Genomic DNA, 24,377 nt, shown 5'->3' with positions numbered 1-24,377 from the left:
GGAATCAACTGGCAGACCAAACACACTATTTGTTTGTCTGCAACACACTGCCCTAGATAAATGGATTTAACAAGATAATGCACAACTCAATCCTATCTTATGTGATGTGTTGGCAGAAGAGCCAACACCGTGTTGCTAGAGGAGGCCGAAATGCACGCGTTTAAGCTCACACAGGCTGGCGTGAGGTCTGGAACAGTTAAAGGAGTTGAGTCTAATAAATAAAGTACGAAGCTCTTGGAATACTTAACTTTAATCCACAATTGGAGAACATCGCTCTTCTTGATACATTAATTACAATCTCAATATAAACTGGTAATGGCGCCTTGCTAGGTCGTAGCAAATGACGTATCTGAAGGCTATGCTAACTATCGTCTCAGCAAATGAGAGCGTATTTGTCAGTGAACCATCTCTGGCAAAGTCTGCTGTACAACTGGGGCGAGTGCTAGGACGTCTCTCTAGACCTGCCGTGTGGCGGCGCTCGGTCTGCAATCACTGACAGTGGCGACACGCGGGTCCGACGTATACTAACGGACCGCGACCGATTTAAAGGCTGCCACCTAGCAAGTGTGGTGTCTGGCGGTGACACCACATTATGTGTCTGCAAACACTCAGACATGAGGATACTTGTTTGGCTCTTAGCTTCATTTGACCTCAGTCCTGTTCAGGATGCCAAGATGGCTGTATAGTGACTGATGGGTGTAAAAGCCTGATCATTGTTTACTGTTTTATGGAGTGTCTACATCAGAAATTTGCATATTCACTGAAGTGTAAGATGTATTACAAACAAGTAAGGAGATTACTTACTACTGTAACTGACATTTTATTCACGAGTGCATTCAGCATGTGATATTCCACTGGACACTTCTCACTTACCATTTTGAGCAACTGAAATTAGTTCTCAGTAAGGCAAATTAGATGCTTGTGGCCACCTGGTAATGATAAAAAATTAAGACAGTATTGGTAGACAGTTGGTTTTCATTGTGCTACATGATTTTCTATGCAGGGGTTAACCGTTAAGTATTTCCTTTCACCTTTAAATGCTCTGTGATACTTGCTGGAGCATAGTATCGTTAGACACCTGGCATCCATATCATTGAAGACTGTCTTCACATATTTCTGTGGTTTTTCTATCTCAGATGTATTTTAGATACCCCAAATTTAAAATACCTTTTCAGATTTGTTTGAGAATGATACGTCAAGATAGTACTTTATCTGTAACTGTTTCTGCTGTTGCGGTGAATTTTGTAAAATATGGTAAATGGCCATTGTTTACATTTATGAACAACTATATGTTCTGTTCCACATCAGGTTGTCAGCAGTGACCATGGACAGTTAGAAGTCAGGAGAACTGGATAGACAGAACTAGTTTCACTTTATCATCTGCAAAGTTGTGCATTTGTTTATAGATTCTGTGAGGTTTTTAGGTATCACATGTTTGTATGCTTCCCTTAGTATCAAACCAAAAGAATCTGCAGACTTGATGCCATAAAGCAGTCCAAAATTCTAAATTTTAGGCTATAAGACATATCGACTAGATAGAGGTTGTGGTTTATTGACCAGATGATACAGTGCTAACATACAGTAGCTGTTGAAGAAAGGGACTGGCAGCACTTATTGCAGCCACACGTGAGGGACCCTCAGTGTGATTCACCCAGCTGCCACTGACAGCAGGAAAGTGAAAATTCTTAACACCGCATATGGATGTCTTTCTGCTGTGAGGAGTGTGGCAGAAGTTGCCAACTCACGCACACATTGTCAAGCTGGAGAAAAGGGGATGTTATCATATTGATGGGTGGAGGTGACAATTGGGCAAATCCACAGACTGCGGGATATCAATGTTAAATACATAAGATGAATTCACAGTTGCAAATAATGACTACCATCAGCTGTAGAATGAGATGATAATGAAAATTTGTACCGGACTGGGACTCAAACCCAGATTTCCCACTTATCGCGAGCACGCGCCTTACCATTTGGCTATCCGTGCTGCACCACTCCTGGCCAGACCCAAACTTAAATGGGTAGTATGCAGGTTAGGAAACACATATTCAAAATATCCTTTTTAGCGTCTGTATGTGTTAAAAAAAAAGGGATTGATCACAGACCAAACAAATTGTCAAGCTGAAGTGAAAAGAGATTATAGCAGTGGCATAGGAAACAAATAGACAAGTTGTAGGTTGCAGGACATCCACTCTTAATTGAACATGCAGTTTGATAGGCAAGAGAAACGTTGGCTATAGTAAAGTGCATGTGGTCATCCAGCTGTGGGAATTGTGGGTGGTACAGAACTTTTTAACATGATATTGGACGATAATTTGATAGGCCATAGGAGAATATGAGCTGGTCATCTGAGTGTATGGCCACACCCAGGGAGAGAATTCTGAAGAACAAGAAGAGATTGTCCTGGAGGACAATCTTCATCGATATGTTAAAAACACCCTGGCAAATGGAACATCTTCCTGGCGAGAATTGAGAGATGGCACTTGGTTTCTGAGTGTGACAGCTCCAAAAGCAGAACATCCAAGATAGCGGCTGTCAAAAGATATGGACTGCTACCACATCCATGCCACCATTGGCAGATGATGACATCCAACCTTAGCCCACACTCTCACTGCCTTCATGCCACCACAAGATGCTATTAACCAACTCCAATGTGCCTTCAGTTCCTGCCAGCAGCATTATCATCACCTGGTAAAGTGCACTACAGGTCTGTCATCCAAGTCTGCCTGCCAGTTCAGTATGTGTCTTAACAACCACAACTTGAAACCCTGGTAACGCTGAGTATTTTTTTGCTGATAATAGGAAAACTATTATGTAATTTAATTTATAATAGTAATTTGTAAATTGTACTTCTAGAACTGTCGTCCAAAAGCACTTCTGTTAATAAAAAAGAAAGGTTCATGATGAGACTCCATATGTTATTTCAGCTAGTGCTCCCAATCCATAATTTAATGTCCAAATGATGCACTCGAATGCATTTTAATATACTGTTATTATCAAATCCTAAAAAAAGTATCACTACATAAATAGTATCCAACAACTCTAAACTTTAATTTTAAGGATTTCAAAATATCTTCCATTTAGGCTGCAGAGGTCTGCAAATAAAATTGTAAATTATCTTTCAACTCACATGTAACTATTTGCATTTCATGTTTGTCTAAAAGAGATCCAGGTCTGCACTTAACATAGCCATTGTGGAGATATGTCTCTGAACTAGGGCATCTCTTACTGTTTGTAGCATTATAAAGAAAATTATATGTTTACCTGTGCAGCAACACAAAATTTGAACATTCTTAGAAATACATAAATGGTCAGCCATTCATGAGTCTTAGGCAAACATCGTCAGAAATACATAAAAAAACGTATACACACACCCATCAGCCAGAACTTTATGACCACGTACCTGATAGTCAGTATGTCCACCTTTGCATGGTAACAGCGGTGACAAATCGTGGCATGGAAGCAATGAGGCCTTGGTGGGTCACTGGAAGTAGTTGGCACCACATCTACACACAGAAGCCACACCTAATTCCTGTAAATTCTGGGGGGAAGGGGGGTGACGAGCTCTGCTGCCATGTTCAATCACATCCCAGTTGTGTTTGATTGGATTCAGACTTGGCGAATGAGAGGGCCGGCACGTCAGTGGGAACTGGCCACTGTGTTCCTCAAACCACGCTATCACACTCCTGGTGTTGTGACATGGCACATTATCTTGTTGAAAAATGCCACTGCCTTCGGTAAACATGTGCATCATAAAGGGGTGTATGTGGTCTGCAACCTCTGTATGGTACTCCTAGGACATTGCACAAGCTCCACTGGAACCATGGACACCCACATGAATGTTTCCCAGAGCATGATGGAGCCACCACCAGCTAGTCTCCGTCCTGCTGTTCAGGTGTGAAGGAACTGCTCTCCTGGAAGGGGACAGATTCACGCACTCCCATCGGCATGATGGAATAGCTCTGCCACTGTACCAACATCTAGTGCTAGTGGTCAAATGCCCATTTCAGTTGTAGTTGGCAATGTCATGGTGTTGACATTGGTGCATGCTTGGGTCATTGTCTGCAGAGGCCCATTTTTAGGAGCATTCGGTGCACTGTGTGTTCACACTAGTACTCTTCCCAGCATTAAAGTCTGATGTTAGTTCCATCACAGTTCGCCACCTATCCTGTTCTAGCAGTCTGCCTAGCCTACGACGTCCGACATCTCTAATGAGTGGTGGCTGCCCGACCCCATGACATCTGGACATGATTTCATTTTGATTTTGCTGTTTGGAGACATTTATCGCCGCACTCCTCGAACACCCGACAAGTCGTGCAGTGTCTGAAATGCTCATGCTGAGCCTTTGGACTGCCACAATTTGCCCTTGGTCAAACCCGGATAGAATTCACACCTTCCTCATACTACATATGCACAGAACGCTCAATGATACTACATACACCGTGCGTGTGTCTGACTAGCAGCCATTCCTTGCCAGGTGACACTGCTTATCGCCTGGATCGGTTTATACTGATAGTAGGTCAGTGGTCATAATGTTCTGGCCGATTAGTGCGTCTGTATATAATCAGTGCCCACACCACTGCAGGGTGAATAATTCATTCTAGAAATACCCCCCCCCCCCCCCTCCAGGCTGTGGTTAAGGCACATCTCCCAATATCTTTCTGCCAGGAGTACTGCTTCTGCAAGATTTGTGGGAGGGCCTCTGTGAAGTTTGGAGGGTTGGAGATGAAGTGAAGTACTGGTGGAAATAAAGCTGTGAGGTTGGGCTGTGTGTTGTGCTTAGGTACCTCAGTTTACAAACTTGCCCATGGAAGGCCAAAATCATCGGTTCGAGTGCCGGTCTGGCACACAGTTTTAAACTGCCAGAAAGTCATATTAGTGAATGCTCTGCTACCTGAGTGAAAAATTCATTCTGGGCTCAGTTTTCCCTTTTATCACATGATATCCTGTGAACCATGAATGAAGGTCAACATATTCATAACTTTCCGGAAAGCGTTTGACATGGTGCTTCCTTTGGCCTGTTGATAAACATCCGAGTATATGGAATAAGTTACCAGATAAGTGAGTGGATTGAGGACTTCTTAAGTAATAGAACACAGTACGTTGTCTTCGAGGGCAAGTTATCATCAGAGATACGGATGTCATCAGAAGTGCCCCAGGAAAGTCAGAGAGGACTCCACCCTCCCTCTCTCTCTCTCTCTCTCTCTCTCTCTCTCTCTCTCTCTCTCTCTCTGTCTCTCTCTCTGTCTCTCCATCTCTCCCCCTCTCTTTTTCTCTATCTCTCTCTCCCTTAAGAGATAATGGGCACATTTTCTCGGGTGTTTTGGCAGATATTTGCAATTTTGTTTTTGCAATGTGTATCTGGAGTCTGCCCAAATTCTGCTCATCAAGTCACTTACTGTCAACAGAAAGCACAGATTTGTTTCTTGTTATAAAGAAACTGGGTTTTGAAGTGGAATTTTATGTACCAGTTCAACAGAGCAGTCCTAAAACTGTTAAGTACAATATTTATTTAACTGGTATGTATTAACAGTGGCAATAAAACATGGAGAATAACCAGTACTCCAGCTGTGACAGCATTGCCCTGGCGTGCGCTGACTACTAACGCTATGCAGGAGTGCCACTAATGTACTGGTGATACTTCTTGTTTTATTGTCCTTGTTAATATGTACGGGTAAAGTGAATATCACACTGGATTACTTTGAGTCTGCTCTGTAAAATGGGCATAGGAATGAGCAATATTTGTGTGGGCTGACTCCAGCTACACTTTGTGTGTGTGTGTGTGTGTGTGTGTGTAAATATTTCTGACTTGTCTGTTTTTCACTGCCGTTCTCCCACCTATAGGCTCTTATTAACTCATACACGATGTTTTGGCAGTAATCTCTGTCTTGCATAGTACCGTATCTTCCACGCTTAAGCTTCTCAGGTTTTCAAATCTCTGTCGGTGCAGCCGCTGACAGTCAGTCTTTCCTTCTCATCCTGTCTGGTAAGTCTCTGCAGACCCGGTGTTCTGCGTGACTCTTCTGAACTGTATCCCTTTTCCTTGGCCTCACCAGTCCTTCTACTTCACTCCTCTTCCTTCCTCTTCAACCCTTGTTCTAGGAGGAGGAGCCATTGGCTCTGGAAGCTTGCAAACTTTAATACCTTTACATGTGTCTTCTCCTGCCGCTGCGTGGTGAGTAGATTTTTTTGATTAAGTATTTAGGTGTAATGTTGCAAAGTCATACGAAATGTAACTAGTGCATAAGGATGGTGGTAGAGAAGACAGTGATCAACTTCTGTTTATTGCGAGAATTTTAGGAAACTGTGATTTGTCTGTGAAGGAGGCTATGTTGGGAACAGTAGTGTTACCAGTTCTTGAGAGGTGTTAAGATTGTTTGGGATCCCCACCAGGTCATATTAAAGGAAGACATTGCAGCAATTGGGAGATGGGCTGCTAGATTTGTTACCAGTAGCTTCAGTCAACATGTGAGTATTACAGAGATGTTTCGTGAACTTCAGTGAGAATCCTTGGAGGGAAGATGGAATGTTATTGAGAAAATGTAGAGAACTGGTATTTGAAGCAGACTGCAGAATGATTCTACTGCCACCAATGTACATTTTGCATACGGACCATGAAGAGAAGAGATATTACGGGTAGTACAGAGGTGTACAGACTGTAGTTTTCTCCTGTGAATGGAAATGACTAATGATACTGCAAGGTACCCTCTACCATGCACCATTTGGTGGCTTGCAGCATGTGTATGTAGAAGTAGCTGTAGACACGTACAGCGTGAAAACAAGAGTGCTCCTAAGTTCCATGGCCCAAGGTCTAGATACAGTTTACATTGAATCAAAATATTTTGCATGTGTTGTAGCGACATTTTCACCCCCAGTGTTTACATACGTACCATTTTGTTATAAAATGGAAATGAAAGAAACACAATAAGAATCAAAAATAAAGATATGTAAATGAAAATAAATACAATAATGCAACAAAATTCAAGCAAAAATTAAACGTATTAATTAATAATTAACACTCATAAGTAAGCACAAGTAACAGTCCTTTTGCTGTCATTTGTACTGTTTTCTTACTTAAAATGTTTATTGATCTACACACTGAGGTGACAAAAGTTATGGTATAGTGATATGCACATAAACAGATGGCGGTAGTACCATGTACACAAGATATAAAAGTGCTGTGTGTTGACTCAGCTGTCATTTGTACACAGGTGATTCATCTGAAAAGGTGTCCAATGTAATTATGTCCGCAAGGCAGGAATTAAGACTTCGAGTGTGAAATGGTAGATAGAGCTAGACTCGTGGGACATTTGGTTTCGGAAATCATTAGGGAATTCAGTATTCAGACATACAAAATGACTAGTGTGTGCTGAGAATATCAAATTTTAGGCATTACCTCTCACCACACATGATGCAGTGGCTGGCAGCCTTCACTTAAAAACCCAGAGCAACAACATTTGCATAGAGTTGTCAGTGCTAACGGACAATTAACACTGCATGGAATAATTGCAGAAATAAATGTGAGATGTATAATGAACGTATCAATTAGGACAGCGTGGTGAAATTTGATGTTAATAGGCTACGGCAGCAGACTGATGCAAGTGCCTTTGCTAACAACATGACACCACCTGCAGCAGCTCCCTGGGCCCATGATCATATCGGTTGGACTCTAGATGACTGGAAAACTGTAGCCTTGTCAGATGAGTCCCAATTTCAGTTGGTAGGAGCTGATGATAGGGTTTGAGTATGGCACAGATGCCACAAAGTCATGGACCCAAGTTGTCGACAGACCACTGTGCAAGCTGGTGGTGGATCCATAATGGTGTGGCCTGTGTTTATATGGAATGGACTGGGTCCTCTGGTCCAACTGAACCTATCATTGATTGGAAATAGTTATGTTCAGTTCCTTGGAGACCACTGGCAGAATTCATGGACTTCATGGTCCCAAAGAACAATGGAATTTTTATGGATGACAGTGCGCCATGTCACTGGCTTGCAGTTGTTCGCGATTGGTTTGAGGAACATTTTGGATAATGGAAGTGAATGATTTGACCACCCAGATCGGCGAACATGAATCCCATTGAACATTTATAGGACGTAATAGAGAGTTAAGTTGGTGCACAAAATCCTGCATCAGCAACACTTTCACAATTACGGACACTATAGAGGCAGCACGGCTCAGTATTTCTGCAGGGGCTTCAGATGACTTGTTGAGTCCATGGCATGTCAAGTTGCCGCACAGGGTTGGGCAAAAGGATATCTGGCACTATATGAGGAGCTGTTTTGTGATTTGACACCTCAGTGTATTGGTTGTTACAAGGAATTGCACTTTACACTATTTTCTGATGGGCTTTGCTCTCTTCATGTGCAGCAATCATAGACTTACAAAACTTTATTCATCCATCGGTTTAATACTGCAAACGTACAACCTTCATATCATGAACTTACAAAGTATCAGTAGATATAATGCTGCCTCATTTCTACTTGATATTAACCTGCCTTTCGTAAATATGCCGTTATGCTAGGAAATATTATCTCATGTTTCTCGCACTAAAGGTTTCTACTTGCCTCATACCTTCTACCAACAGATAAGCATTCAGTGCCACAGCCTTTTGGACTGTATATGGCCCAGTGCATAAATGGAATAACTTTGCTATTTCTGTTTGCATTTTTTAGATACTTCATGACTTTTGATGAGGACACGATCTCCCACTTTGAAAGTCATCTTCTGCACCTCCCCCCCTCCCCCCTCTTTTCTCTCTCTTGTCAGCCTTCTTTAGTATGTATTGTCATGCTTTTTCAATTCTCTCGTCAAAATTTTCACCTTCATTTCCCATTTCTCCGTTTATAAGCTTTGTGCCCATAGTTTGATTTCATCTCAAGAAATGCAAATAGAGTGGCCATATCTGGTACTGCAATGAACACTTTATTGAAATATCTCTTGATTTCTGGAAGAAATGTGACCCATGCTTGAGTGCTTGTCCCATAGTAATATCCTAAAGTATACACCCAAATGATGTGTATATCTTTCAGCCATATTCAATTGAATGATGTAAATCAATGAAAATTTTACTTTTATCCCATTCTTTGCCAAGTCATTCTTCCGCATTGACTGTGTAAATATTGTGACTTAATCTCGGAAACTACATTTTGGCGTCCTGCATTCTGGTATGCACAGTTTCAGAATCTGGAGATACCATGTCATTGTGGAACAGTTAGTTGCATACAGTTGTGAGTATTTAGTGAATGTATCCAAAATACAAAGAAGTGATGTCCTCCAAATTGCCCTTTTGGTAGTGGTCTATAGAAATCCGAGCAGAGAAACTCTTTCGGCGCACATGGTTTTGTAGCCTGAAACTTACCACAAATCACAGTGTATGCTACATATGCTGATGCAGGTCACAGCTGTTAATGATTGTTGCGATCCAGTTTTGTAGTGCCTTGCATTCCCTTTCAATACAAATAGTTCTTACAAGTTTTTGGTACTGATGTGACAAAGGTGACGATGGTACATTCTTTCAACATCCTTTACTAATTCCTCTGGTGGCTTCGATCCATCACATTCTATGTGAGGCAGGTACATCTCTTAATTTTGCACATTAAAGCCATTTTTAGAGCCATAAATCTGCATCACCAGACACAGTTGTGAATGAAGTCTTTTATCCTTCTTATGTTTGGCTGTAGGTGTTGTACTGTAACACTCTTCCTTCCCTAATTATGGAAAGCAGGTATGGTCCCACTTTGTCATTACCATGAACACCTCATCACTATGCCACAAATACTTATTATTACCAGTGCCCTGCACTGGGTTACAGCTGAGCCAGTCAGCTAGCTTGTTTTGTTTACCTTCAGAGAATAAAATCTCTAGGTCGTAATCTTGGATCAGCATTACCCAATGCGTGACACAGCTGCTTGTGAATCTGACAGACTTTATAAACATCAGCTCATGGCGGTTGGTATCAAGATACATCTTTCTCTATAACCTCTGCTGAAATTTCGCGGGACACTTCCATTCAATTCCTGTCTTCTGTCACAAGAGATGCTACGGGAACTATTGTTATTATTGTGGATGAATCTTTGTAGTCTTGTACGTCCTTGGTTATGTAATTTCGCAACTGCTGACCACTCGTATGCTTCAAGCCATCCAAAGATCTAAGCTCTTCAATAATGTCATTGATTGGTTTTGTGCCAACAAGTGCACATTGTCTGGAAAAGTGACCTGGTAGCATCACATCACTCTTGTTCAGATGTTTTACAATGCAAATGACCTGCAAGAATGGCGAAGTGAAGAGACATAGATTGCCATATTCTGCCTTGAATCTGCATTGTATTGTCCGTTTTATGGCTAACTGTGCAGAAATGTTCCAATATAATTAAGTTAGAATGAGCAGTTGAGATCAAAATAATATTTGTTTATTTACCGGCTTCGGTTTATGTAAAAGCCATCTTCAGAATTCGTAGCTCCTATGGCCGGTGCTGGCAGCTCCTCGGTTGTCTTGTGATACCACAGTCGTACAATTGAGTGTATGATTATGGTATCATGAGACAACCGAGGAGCTGCCACCACCAGCCTTGGGGTGCCAAAAATTCTGAAGATGGCTTTTACGTAAGTTGAAATCAGTAAATAAACAAATATTACTGTGATCATTAGTGTTCATTCTAAGTTTAATATAGAATCAGGTCACTGTTCTCTCTAGACTATGTTGTCTAAATTTGTAAATGTTCCAATATGTTGCCAAGAACTTAACCTTAAGTCCTTGGTACATTGCTTGCTTTAAAAATGAGGCTGCGAACCACGCACATACCTTGCAGTCTAATGCTTGTTAGATTACTAACATCTTATTCCTCAGTAATTCCTTTTAAGTGAAAATATGCCTCAAGATTTATGAAAAGTGCTTTTGGGTTAAAATTTCTGTACGCCTGTATCTAGGTAAAGGAATTTAAATTGCTGGGATACTTAAAAAGGGTGCATCTGTGGTTATTTTTGTTCACAACACTGTCTTCCATCATAGTTATTTTCGTTCACAACACTATCTTCCATCATAAAGACCTCTTATTGGAGCTCTGTGAGGGCCTATAAAAATCTCGTGCTACAGTAATATATGCAGAGGCTTTGTTAAGTACATTTACACTGACAGCGATTTTGCGCTGTGTCTTTCTTACACTTCTATCATAATTCTCTTCTTTCTTTTCAGTCGCCAGTGTGTGTTCACTTTCTTGTTGTTGGGTTTCCGCCCGTAGATTTGCCTTCTGCTCTTGCTTAGAGTTCCTGTCAGTTTCTTCCAGAAATCTTTCATACCTCTGGCAAAGTCTCTCTTTGTCTTTACGTATTGCAAATTATTGTGTTCTATGAACTGTGCATCCCTACGATCAGCATTGTCCTTCAACATTGCAAACAACTCTCGTAACTTTTTGTTCCACATTAAATTTTTGTATCCCCATGATTTATTTAATTCTACTCTTGCCACTCTTTCTGTCCTGTACTGTCCATCAAACTTCTTGAATACTGAGTCTCCATCACATTCATGTCAAGCATTGCTTCGTCTGAATGCTTGTTGATTTCAGTTCCACGTCTCATAATCATTAACTATGTTCTGCTAGGCTACTGGAAATATTAAACACAAAAAGGTTGCTAATTTCCTCAAAAAAAAAAAAAAAAAAAAAAAAAAATCAACACAATGCTGATATGCAATGCTGAAATGACACAAATCGTACAGAATATCAAACACAGCAAATTACAATTGAAACAGTACTTCAGATGATAACCACTTTCAGATAACATACGACATGCAATTATACATCTTGTCCATAAATATGTTGATAACTACTTGCCATGTTTTTCTGGTAATGTAGCACAAAACTAAATCATGTGACTACAATATTAATGGGAATACTACTAAAACAATAATTTGTCATTTACAGTGTAGATAGTATACATAATAAACTAAATGATATTAACACAGGAGTGAGCAACAACAACAATACTGCCTTCATCCTTAGTTTACTCTTTATCACCACATGACACAAGACAGCATGGAAATTGGTACTGGTGATCTATTGTCTGTTCTCTTCTGCATTCAAATTGAACCAGTTTCTTGGAAAGTTCCCATTTGACAAGCATATACTTGGATTTACCAACACCTGACCTTAGCATGTTCAATAATAGGTGAGCCAATATAAAGTACCTCGGCATTTGATAATGAAGGTATATTAAATTGCACTTAGTGTGGCATTTGCACACTAAATAAAGGATTGAGAGTGCCAGCCACAAGAATGCATGATGATCAGTCATGAACTTTTATTTTTTTAGGAACAAAAGTGCTTTTGGAATGCAGCTCTACAGGTACAATTTATAACTTATTATTATTAATGAAATGAAACAATAGCTTGCCTATTTTCAGTAAAAAGATTCTGATCATCATTACCTGGGTTTCAAATGCATTTTACCAGGTGATGATAAGGCTGCTGGCAGCAGAACTGGAGGTTCGTGACATCTTGTGGTGGTGTGAAGGCAGGATGTGTGTGTGTGTGTGTGTGTGTGTGTGTGTGTGTGTGTGTGTGTTGGTGTTGGGTGTCTACCAGTGGTGGCATGGATGCAGCAGCAGTACATGTCTGTTGGCAGCGACCAGGCTTGGATGTCCCACTTTGCAACAGTGGCACTCAAGAGGCCAAATGTCCCCTCTTGTCTCTCTGCCAGGAAAATGTCTCCTTTGCTGTCTCAGCAACTGGTGTGTTCTTTGCTGTATCGATGAAAAGTGTCCTCCAGGGCAATCTTGTGTTGTTCTCCAGAGCTCTCTCCCTGGGTGTGGCCATACACTCGATTGGCTAACTCATCCTATGGCCAGTCAAATTACTGTTCAGTATCATTGTTAAAAGCTTTGTAACCACCACAATTCCCATGGCTGGACAACCACATGCACATTACTGTAGCTGGAATTCCTCTTGCCTATCAAACTGCAAGTTGTCAATCAAGAATGGACGTCCTATGACCTGCCAGCGTACCCATTTGTCACCTCTGCCACTGCCAACATCTCTATTCACTTCAGCTTGATAGTGTTTTGGCTCTGCAATAATTCTCAGAATTCTCTTGGCAGGAGAGTACATGCAGATGCTAAAAAGGCTATTTCTGACAAGGTGTCCTCTCACCTGGCAAATTGCATGTCATCCATTTAACATTGATGCCTCGCATCCTGTGGAGTTGCCCAGCTGCCACCTCCACCTCTGCATCTGATAATTCCCTTTTTTTCCAGGCTGAAAATGTTTGTTTGAGTTGGCTACATCTCCCACACTCATCATAGCAGGAAGACATCTGCGAAGAGTGTTAAGAATGTTTATTCTCGTGCCATACGATAGTGACCGGGTGAAATGTCCCAGGGGCCCCTCGGCCCTGGGCCCGTGCCTACAAAAGGTGCAACCAGTGCCTTTCTTAGGTGGCTATTGTATGGGAGTGCTGTGTCACCTGGTCAGTACATCACGAGATTGTCTGCTTCAATATGCACATTGTAGAATTAGATGAAGAAAACATTGATATTTCCATGAAGTTTGAACTAACAATCTCTGGCCGCAAGAGAGATTCAGAAATGTTGTAAACTGGACAGTCTTACAAAGGAATACATTCAATATTTAATTCATGAAGAACATTCTGACATTAAAACTTGGAGGTTATGACGTAGAATGACTTAGCTGCACTTAGGTGCAGTTTTCTCAACAAATATTTCACTGCGCAATAGGACTGTCTGCTGCAGTGAAGTTCCTGGCACATTCAAAATTTATATCCAATGTAAACCTATTACGTTACACTATGGCTCTCTTCTGAAGTTTGCAGGTAGTTTCATTTCAGTATGCACCCTGTCACAGAGTGTAGGTAGTTTCATTTCAGTGTGCACCCTGTAACAGAGTGTGAGCTTTGTTATTGTTTTTATGTCTCTCTTTTCTTCTGAATATATGGAATATGGTTTATGTAGAGAATTGTTTAGTTCTTGGCCTTGAATATGCCTGCTAGAACTGCAGAGCTAGATGGAATACAGTGTTCGTGAGAATGAAGGCAAATTTAGGAGGAGTTGTGTTCAAATAGGTAATGTAAATCATATTAGGCAAATTATGGGATTAATTTTCCTCCAAGCTATAGGTGGTTTGTTTTGCTATTTGTCTTTAATTAATGTGCTTTATTTCTTGTGAACTAATTGTTGGTAAGACATTTTAGCTACATTGTTTTTAAGAATCTCCTTCCTAATCAGTTTAGTGTACAATGAGGAGTTGTACCAGATCACACAATCTGAAATAAATGAGAATTGATGTATGGAGCAATGTTTTCACCTACTTCAGTTCTCTCTGTTCCTCAAAGTTCATCAGATTCATCCAGCAGACAAAATGGTCTTAAACACCATGGACAACTTTTTCTTGCTTCAAAAAGAGGCTAAGACTATGTGGTTTTGCTGGGTTTCAGGACATATTGTAAGCCAGGGAAGTGAGCAAAATGATATATCAACCAAGGAGACTTCCAGGGAAACACTGTTGCACAATTTGCCATTCCCTTGCAGGATAATATATCAGTGTTGTCAGAGAGCCATGTGTCTGTTGGAGGAAGAGTGGAGGTGAGGAACAAGAAGATGAGGTTAGTAAAACCAACACAGTCTTACCACAGCATACTCTTGATTGTCAGATGTGCCATGATTTGTCTTTATATGCGGTACTGCTCTTCAAAACATGGCATTATACTCTGATCTATTTCCCACCAATTCATTGTACTTACAATGTAAACATTCCAAGGTAAATTATTTTAAACAAGTGCTTATTTGTTTTGGATAAGAGAGCAATTCTAAAACTGAATTGGGGTTTACAGAATGTGATGAGATGAGATCATATAAGTGTTAATCATATTTAAAAGTTTTATACCTGTCTTAACAGCCCCATAACTGTTGGAGTAAATTCTTTAATCTATTAACAAGTGGCAGGCCTACCCCTTTCTGCCTAGTAAGCCTGCAACTAAATTTATCTTCCACATGATTTTTAATTATTTTTCTTAATGTACTGTAGCTTGCATTTTATTAGACTTAATGTGTGTGAGCGCATGTTTCTGCTTGTATTTTGCAGAATAATGTAGGAGGAAAAGAAAGTGAAATTCTTCGCTAGAGACATTAACCAACATGAAGTTAGTGAAGTCTGATATTGTCAGGAAGGAGACAGCAGTCTTAATGTAATTTATTAACATAAAAAAATTATGCAAAAAAACTGTTTCTACCTAGACCACAATTTTCAGTGTACAATTATAGAATGACAATTAGTTTCAGTTGTTTTCTACAACTGTCTTCAGATTGTTCAAATCATAAAAAAGTGATGAAGAACATCATCATTAACTGTAGTCACACAATGAAATGCATTCAAAATGTGTGCCAACAACACTGACAGTGTGTGATCAGAAACTTCGTCATGAGCAAGCCAGTTTGTGAATGATAATCTTGCAAGATGATCGTAATAGAGAATGAAAATTGCTGGTTGCATTACTAAAACTTGCATCACATGCCCATGATTTGTAATTGTACAGTTGTAATTATAGTGAGAAAAATATATGCAATGGTACAAGAATTGTCTGCTGTTCCACAGCCAGGCATTCAAAGGAGTGATCCAGCATGGGTCATGAAATAGTCACCTTTATAAAATGTGAAATGGCACTAGTTCATTCTGCCTGGCAAAAAATGTGTAGGCCAGGCAGACTGGAGTTCTGGCAGTGTTCTCCATGCCTCACAGCTGCTCCCCACCAACAGTTCCTGTAGTCATAAAGGAATGTAAGATCTGAAGATTATCTGATAGAAGATAGATCAAAACCGGTCATTTAAAAATGAAAGTAGACAACTTAAATACGATTGTGATAGTGTGCATCGAAATAAGTTTAAATATTAATAGATTGCTGTTTTTCCTAGAACAATATTCCAAAAGAAATAATTTAATCAGAAGATAGTTGTAGAAAACAACCAGAATTACTCATTGTGCTGTAGTTGCGTATTGAAAATTGCAGTTTAGGCATAAATTTTTTTTACGCGAACATTTTAGTTCATATTATTTTATTAAGTTTGGTTCTTTCATAAATTTGCAGTTTACTTTGTTTTGCTATAAAGTGGCCTGTACACATAAAAGCATTTAAAATGAGATAGATTTTGCTGGTTTGACAGATTTACTAATACATAAAAATCTCACTGCAACCAAAATAATACAAACTGTTTACAAAGTTTATTTAGAAAGAAGAAACACTTTCAGATAGAAACAGAAGGCAGAGTAGAGATAAGAAAAAAGGGATATAAAACTAACAGGAAACTCAGTAAATCTTTTCCATGTTCCATAAAAGGAATTGGATTCATAATTGTTGAAAAAAGCATGCTTCCTACTTTGTTCAACCACAGAACAGACTGCCTCCCTCAAAGATTTAAGTACTGCAGAGTTCCTGAAGTAAAGGAAGGACTATACTCTGAATTATGTTCACAAATTGTGATTTTTCGCCATAAGATCTGTACCATTGAGTCTAAATGGTTGGACAATTTGGCTGCTATGTGATTTACTCTCATTACTCAAGGTAATTTTACTATACAAATTCAGCATTTGCCTACTACATCTACATGTACAGGATGTCCCAGGAGGAATGGTCAGTGTTCAGGAATATGACAGGAACAATAATTTGAAATAAAAAAAACTTCATATGGACATATGCCCCACTCTGAATGGTTTCCAAAGTAGAACACGCTACGCTTATATCAGGCTTGCAACTACATAGAACAACCTGGTGTAAACGGAACAGAATCTGATTTGGAAGAACTAAGTCCTCCATGTATAAATAGCTACTCTGCATTACGTGAGTGTGAAGCTTCAGAGCAGACCATTATTGGCCACATTTTTGAGGAGTGTCCCAAGAGATGTTTCAGTGGAGACTGAGAGGATATGTTTGATGCTTCTCCAGCAACGTTGGAATGGATAACCTCTCTTGAACATCACTCTGTAAGGTCAATTGAGACTAGAGCTTTTGCATATCTCTTTTATAGTTTGGTGTGAAAATATTGCCATGAATTGTATGTATACGCATACAATCAATAATAAATTCAATGCAATCTTGGGAGAATATGGTGAGCTGCTTGTCGTAGTGCCTCTATACATTCTCTAATGGTGGCAGCAGCATCCATGATGTGACCAAGCAATTAATCTTACATAGTCAGCATTTGTTTGTACACCGCAGACTATCCAACCTCTTAAACAAAAATCTAATCGTGTAAAATCTTGCAATCTTGGTGGCCTGTTAATTGTACTACCACAATGTACAAATTCTCTTAAAAAAATGTAATTCTGTCTCATCACTCCCTTTTTGAAAATGGCTGGACCTGTCAACATGTTACCGACCGTGTTGTACCAAACGTTGTTCGAAAAATGAACTTGGAAGTTGCTTTCCACTGTAGTGCATGGATTTTCCTGTGGCCCTTTATGATTAAGTGTGTTGTTGATTCCAATGTGACTTCATCAGTGAATAGCAAATAATGATTGTTATTTAACAAATGACAAAATTCAAAAGTCTTGTAAACACTCTGTAATAAGGGATTCAATATGGCTGAAAGCTCCAATGGTGTTCTTCGACAGCAGCAGGAGTCTTATCATTGTAGAAGCCCCAACGCACACAGTATCTGCATGTTCTACATTCGTGTAGCTGTGTGGCCAGCACTTGAACACACACATTGAACTGATGCTTATCTCTGATACTCTTTCCATCCCTCACTCTACTTGCAACACCCGTTGGAAACTGCATCTTCATTGGGTTAGTTTAATGGCAGAAAGGTGTCGTCATTGAGTGACAGTTGGAGGATATAAGATGACTTTTGCAAAATTCATTGTGATGACTGGCAGCTCTCTCTAAACTTAAGTTAATGCAGATGAGTATGAAAAACATCCCATAATGTTTGAATAAAGCATTAGTTGTGTGCTGCTTGGCACAGTCACGTTAATTAAATGTCTAGGCATTATGCTGCAAAGAAAGATGAGATGGAATGTGCACCTAAGGATGGAAGTAGGGAAGGCATATTGTCAACTTAATGTTTATTAGAAGAGGAGACTGTGTGTAGAACACTAGAGCGACCTATTCCTCGGTACTGCTAGAATTTTGAGGATTCCCGGCAGGTCAGACTAAAGGAAGGCATAGAAGCAATTCAGAAGCGGGCTGTTAGATTTGTTACCAGTTGGTTCGATCAACACGCGAATGTTATGGATATGCTTAGTGAACTCGGATGAGAATCCCTAGAGGGAAGACAATGATCTTTGTGTGGAACACTACTGCAAAAATTTAAAGAACTGGCATTTGAAGCAGACTGCAGAATGATTCTAATGCTACCAGAGTACATTTCCTTGAGGCGTAAATTCATTTTTTCCCTCACTCTACCATATTTACCCGAATCTAAGCTGCACCTGAAGGAGGAAAAAAAAAATGCCTGAGTATAAGCCGCATAAAAAAAAAGACTCGAAATTCAGGGGAGAGAAAGTTATGGGCCACACTTCAAAAGCAAAACAAAGTTGGTTCATTCTAACACAAGATACAAATTAGATAGAATGGATCAAGGTAGAGCTACAATAGTTGTGTTTGACTGATAAGTTTAGCAGTCGAAACTTATTTCGTAGATTAATTTACGCTTTCAGACATTTAAAACCACTTAAATTGTCTGCATAGAATTTCCAGTCGTAGAAGATTGAAAAATCAGTGCGAGAAGTCAGTTGTCATGCTACATTCGTGACTATATCGCTATTCAGCATAACAATAATACAAATGTAAACATTAAATGACATGTATTTTCTTTTGTGTTTGCTGTTTTCTCACTCTAGTTTGTTAGGTGGACAGGATTTAAATGAGGTAACAGTTAGTATGTAAAATTACATGGCATAACATTTACATTCTTATAGCACAAAGTGTGTGCGATTCAACATTCATAGGCGACATCTCTTGTCACGGGGATGTAGTGTCATCCATATTGACACTTGAAGATGAGCAACACTGAATTTATGTTTCTTTGTTGAAAGCTCTATTAAAATTCAATGATTGAAACTAGAATAAAGTAGTCTCGTCTTCTACTTTTTTATTTATTTTTACTAATGTAGAAGTTTTGGTGCCAGTATTTAGCCTCGCTCCTGCAAAGCGTGCATATGTAGCGCTCTTGTATTCAACGGCAAAAGTTTGTTGTGGCAGCACCCAGTACCATTTTTCACAACTTTGATTTGCTGTGCACTCAGTTCCGAGCTGTAACAGGTTTTTTTGCTCATGAAAAACAGAAAAAAAGTGTGACCAGAAAAGTAAATTACTTGTAATAGTAAAAGGTACCCACCACCATTCACAATACCCTGGCTTGTGGAGTATGTTTGTATCTGTAGATGCAGATTGATACGCCCTGTTCATGTTTTGTTTTGAAAATTAGTTCAAAAAGTACTGAGAATGAATAATTTCACACAGAAATTACATTTTTAAGGCATATCTAAATCAATTCACTACAGGTGCTCAGCCTTTGTCAAGGAAAACCTTTGCACAGTAGTTGTGCAGATTTATTGAGTATTGTAGGATTTTATTTTATTTTTTTTTTTTTTTTTTGTGAAAGGGAGCACTAATTAATGTGACCAGTTCAACTCTGTTGGTGATTTGAGTAAAGTGTAACCAACTCTTGGGATGCCCCCAAAGAAAAAAAATTCTAATATGTTTCCATCAGTTAAACACACAGCCTCGCCAACAGGTCTTGCTAGTCTCATCCACCATTATCCAAAAACAGTAAACTGTGTTTATGAATCAACACTGAAATATGCTGATTCTCCATCACAGTGGAACCAGAAGCTACTGCACTCAGCTGATGGTCAAACAGTTCCGTGAGTGTGGTACACAAAAACTGGTGGTAAGATGCTTCAGGTAATCGCACTGTCAAAAATGCAGCCACCCCCACAAAAAAAAAGCCTTTGATTGACAGCAATCACGTATGGGTTCTTGAAGTTCCATGCATGACTCACTGAAGGATGTTTAAGAAATACTGTCCAATATATCATGTCAGGTTATAGCAGCTTACATTATTTGAGAAGTACATGTGTAGTAGTACCAAAAAATGTTGGCAGAAGGTGTAATGTTTGCTACTGGTGGGTGCAACTTGAAAAAAGAAATTTACAGTGATAGAGATGCAACAGCAACATATTCAAGTTGAGTCTTGCGCTAAAATGGCAAGCCAAAAATTTACTGCTAGTGAAATGTGTCTTCTTTAATTTCAGTACTGAATTACACAAGCATCCATAGGCATGGTCAGGCAGCACAGTTTGGGTAATATATAGCAAGGCAATTGTGAAGCCATGTGGTTAACCATGTGCTTTAGCATGCCGCTTCCAGGCTTTACAGAGGCACACAGATGTTGGATCAAATTCGCCTAGCGGATTAATGATGATGACTGTGCTGGCCACACTGTATGTCATTTTTAGGCAGTGTCTCACATCCAGCTATGCAAATATCCAGCTGGCGCGCATGTTACACAATTCACAAATATTTCAAAAACGTTCTCACACTTCTGCGTAGGCTAACGCTAGATACAAACAGGTTGGGTACACGAATTCCATCCCAGGGTGGAAGGTATATGGCCACCCCCTTCCACAGACAATACCAAATTCAGAATAACAAGCAGACCCCCTGAAGACATGGGATAAGGCAACAAAAAAGAAGGTAGCAAGTAAATTTTAGACATTTTGTTTGAAGATAAGAGCAAACAACTAAACATGTGGTACATAACTTCCCATTACAATATACCCAGAAAAGTCTTTTAAGTTGGAGGATAACAACAGCTAGTTGCAGTACTCACTGCTACTCAGCCATTATTCATTTTAAAAATGTGCATTTTGCTACTGTGTGATTGATGGTGTAGCAGATAATGAAATTTATCAAATTGCAGAGTCTTTACAGTTTTTGTGAAAGCAGTGGAACCTATAGAGATATATTCAAATTATTTTGCACTAAAGATTTAGTATGGCAGTCACTTAACCCTACTATTGGTATATAAGACAACTGACACCTAAAAAATTCCGTAATTTTAAATGCCGTAATGCTGCAAATGTAATGACCAAAGCCAATTTGATACAGTTATGAATAAAGCTTTTCAACTTCAAATAAAGCTGGAGTAGTTAAAAAATGACCAACAACAATGCCTTTAACTATAACCTGATGGTTCTGTGTTTTGGGCTGACCATTTTAAATGTTCTTCAAATTGGATTGCAAACAGCATTTGTGATGTCGTATAAGCTTACACTTGGATATGTGCCTGTTACAGATACGAGCAGCTGATGGCCGTGGATATGTATTGCCTCATGGTGGTGTCGCAGCAGGATTACGTGGACGTGCCATTCTCTTACATGGCCTCAATTAGTTTACTAGATATTTTGTGCACACCAGTGCCATAATCCATCCTTTTGTGCTGGGCATTGCTGCTTACTGATGGTTGTCACGGTTGATGTTACTGATACAAATAGTAGTTCTTTTAAATTATTAGTGTTCACTGAAGTTCTTCATTCACAGTTGTGTGTTGCTTAGAGTTAACTTCCTGCTTATAAGGAGAGAGATAAAGATAGGGGCAAAATGATTTCTTTACAGAACCATGCTTTTATTATTTAAGGTATTATTTGAATTTATTTCTGTTCTTATCATGGATCAAGATTTTTTACCTCACAGGCGTTAATTTGTGGCATTTAGACAGTGGATTTATTATGTAATATTTTGGTACTGATGTCAATTATTTGGTTGCCTTGTTTCTTCTGTGGCTGCATTATTTTGGGTATATTGAAATAAGTACAGTTACACTATGTGTAGTAGGCATTGCAGGTACATTGATTATTGGGATAGGTAACGGCTTACCTTCACATGCAGCTTAATGTCATTTAATTTTTTTAGTTGCTGTATGTGCCAAATTTGTGAACACTTAAATGTAAACCAGCTTACATTGTTAAACTGAACTAGTCTGATGCTACAAGTTAATGACGACAAACATGTAAACTAAAATATTCTTTTTTATTTTGTGGTATGTAATTTTCTCATCTGTCTTAAATGTAAAAAAGTTTCTGGGTCGATTAGAAGACAATACTGCAATTTGCAGATTTTTAAGTCGTGTATTGTAATATTTCAACGTGTTGTGCAGTATGAAACTGAATAGTCGTGTGTAATGGAATTTTTGGACTCATTGATAGACGTATAATACTCACCGAATAGCAATTAAAAGCAGCATTTCTAGCTGTGACACTATATTGTTGCAAAAATTTCTCTTTTGGCCATTCTTTTTTTGGTTTCTGGGATCACATGAATGTGATGACTTGAGTGATATTTGGTTTGCATCACCATTAACATTTGCAATGCTGCAATCGAGAGTTTTTGTCATTGTGAATGAGAACTTGCAAATATATGAAAAGGAATTACTTCAAAGTTTGTATTCCTGTTGAAATACATTTTTCTCATAATGTGATTTGAAATTGTGCACCACTGAGTATCATAACCATACAGTTCTTCAGCCTGCATTTAACTTCTCTTTACTTTTTTTTTATTGCCTCCTTACATTTGTAAGTCAGTTCAAAGGTTTGAGGAAGGCAACAACTTATCACCTCCAATAGGACCATGCTTCATAAAGTACTGTGGTGTTCAGACCAACCTTCAGGTTGATGACAGTTTTACTTTTTACTTACACCTGGAGCATGTCTCATTTTTCAGTTGCTCTCAGTGGTGTGGAACCATTATAGAAAAATACTCTGGTGTCAATTAAGCTCACGTTCTTCCTTACGAAATGAACATGCCACCACCTTGAAACTGATGGTGTTAACGTGCTTCTTCTTCTTCTTCTTCTTCTTCTTCATTTAAAGCTAGTTTCAAATTTAAGGTAGAGTTGAATAAAAATGCATTTGATTCTCATTTATGTTATTTACAGAAAATATATAAAACTGTACTGAGTTTTATTGTATTGCAGCTTTGCTTTCCATTTGTAAATTAGCATACTCTAGTCATAATATTGTACACTAAAAGTACCAGTTTGTGCCACATTTTAAAGGCTTCCATCAATGGAGTATCGGCAGTCTGATCATGTAAAATCCTTTTTCACTATCTTTTGGGTTTTTGGATTCGCCATTCATAAGGAGGAGTGGGTTGTACTTGACAAAAGATTTTTACTGAAGAATTGAATTGCAGGATCATTGTCCAGATATATTGCTATACTTAGCTTGTAAGTGAACATTCACGTCTTGCTGCACCAAGAAATTCTGTTGCTGTGTGTCCTGGTGCAACATAGTAAATCCTGTTTGTTTTCTGCTTGTTCTTGAGGATCTCTTTCACCACATATGTTTAAAGGCTAGTGTGATTTACATTTCATTCTGACCCTGCTCCCCTCCTTGACTTGTTAATTATTTGTTTCCAAGTACTTCGATTACAAATATACAGTTAGAGGGATGAGGTAGTACCGAGCTCTTCATTGGCTATATCCTTTACTTTACCAGGAAGTGATCTGAAGATGTTGCTGATGAATCTGGCCTACGCACATAGAGAAAGCAATTTTAATTTTAGAAGAATTGGCTTTTACAGAATATATGCACTGTATCTTCCTGATGTTACCTATTGTGACAACTGGACGAGTAATTGTTTTCGCTGTGTGTAATTTCAGGGTGTTAGTTTTGAATTTGTGATGTGTGTGTAACCTGTATTGTTACTGTTCTTCCATGATACGTGTATTTTATAACATATCTGCCTTTCATAATTAACAGTCTGTGATACAAAAGTTTTATGAACATTGTATACATGCATTAGAAGGTATTCAAGTGGACAGTATTTGCTTTCTTTCCAAAATAACAAAGTACTGTACTGTATTGGATTGTTTATATTTGAGTTTTTGTAGAATACAATGGAAGCAAATTTGACGCACTGTAGTTAATACTTGATATTGAATGTATATTATCCTTCGAAAATGTATATAAGGAATAAATATTTTATTTTTTTGTCGGTGTCTACTACTTTGACTTCTTATTAGAGCTGAAAGACTCTCTTTGGACATTGAGTTTATGATAATAAGGTAAGAGCACTGGTAAGCAGTGGGTAATGTTATAACTGCAAACAGCCATCACTGAATAACAAAAACTAGGGGCATAGTGTCAAGTCAACAAAAAGTTTTTGTGTCTGATGTAGTTCAATGAGTAACTTGGTGATTACAATCCAGTTTCTGTTTTATTAGATTTTTAAATGGTTTGCCCCCACCGCAGGGAAAAAAGAAGTAAATTGTCATTTCTTTTGCCAGCTTGAAGAGAGAGGTTTTCAGTGCAAAGCTAAGACTCAAGATTGACCTCTTGCTTTTTATTTGGGAAACCTTTGAGCAGAG

General features: G+C 39.0%; 1 protein-coding gene across 1 annotated transcript in view; it reads left to right on the top strand.

Moving 5' to 3' along the window:
* LOC124551963 (UPF0692 protein C19orf54 homolog) overlaps nt 1–24,015 on the top strand; it is a 51,444-nt gene extending 27,429 nt beyond the window's left edge. The window contains exon 4 of the mRNA XM_047126480.1: nt 21,306–24,015. Within this exon, the coding sequence (XP_046982436.1) occupies nt 21,306–21,401 (96 nt within the window). The 3' untranslated portion in view covers nt 21,402–24,015. The remainder of the gene's footprint in view (nt 1–21,305) is intronic.
* The last annotated feature ends 362 nt before the right edge of the window (nt 24,016–24,377 follow it).

This window comes from Schistocerca americana, chromosome 1 (assembly GCF_021461395.2).
Source record: "Schistocerca americana isolate TAMUIC-IGC-003095 chromosome 1, iqSchAmer2.1, whole genome shotgun sequence".
NCBI classification, from domain to species: domain Eukaryota; kingdom Metazoa; phylum Arthropoda; class Insecta; order Orthoptera; family Acrididae; genus Schistocerca; species Schistocerca americana.
The sequence above is the reverse complement of the archived record's forward strand: the minus strand, read 5'-3'. Positions and strand labels throughout refer to the sequence as shown.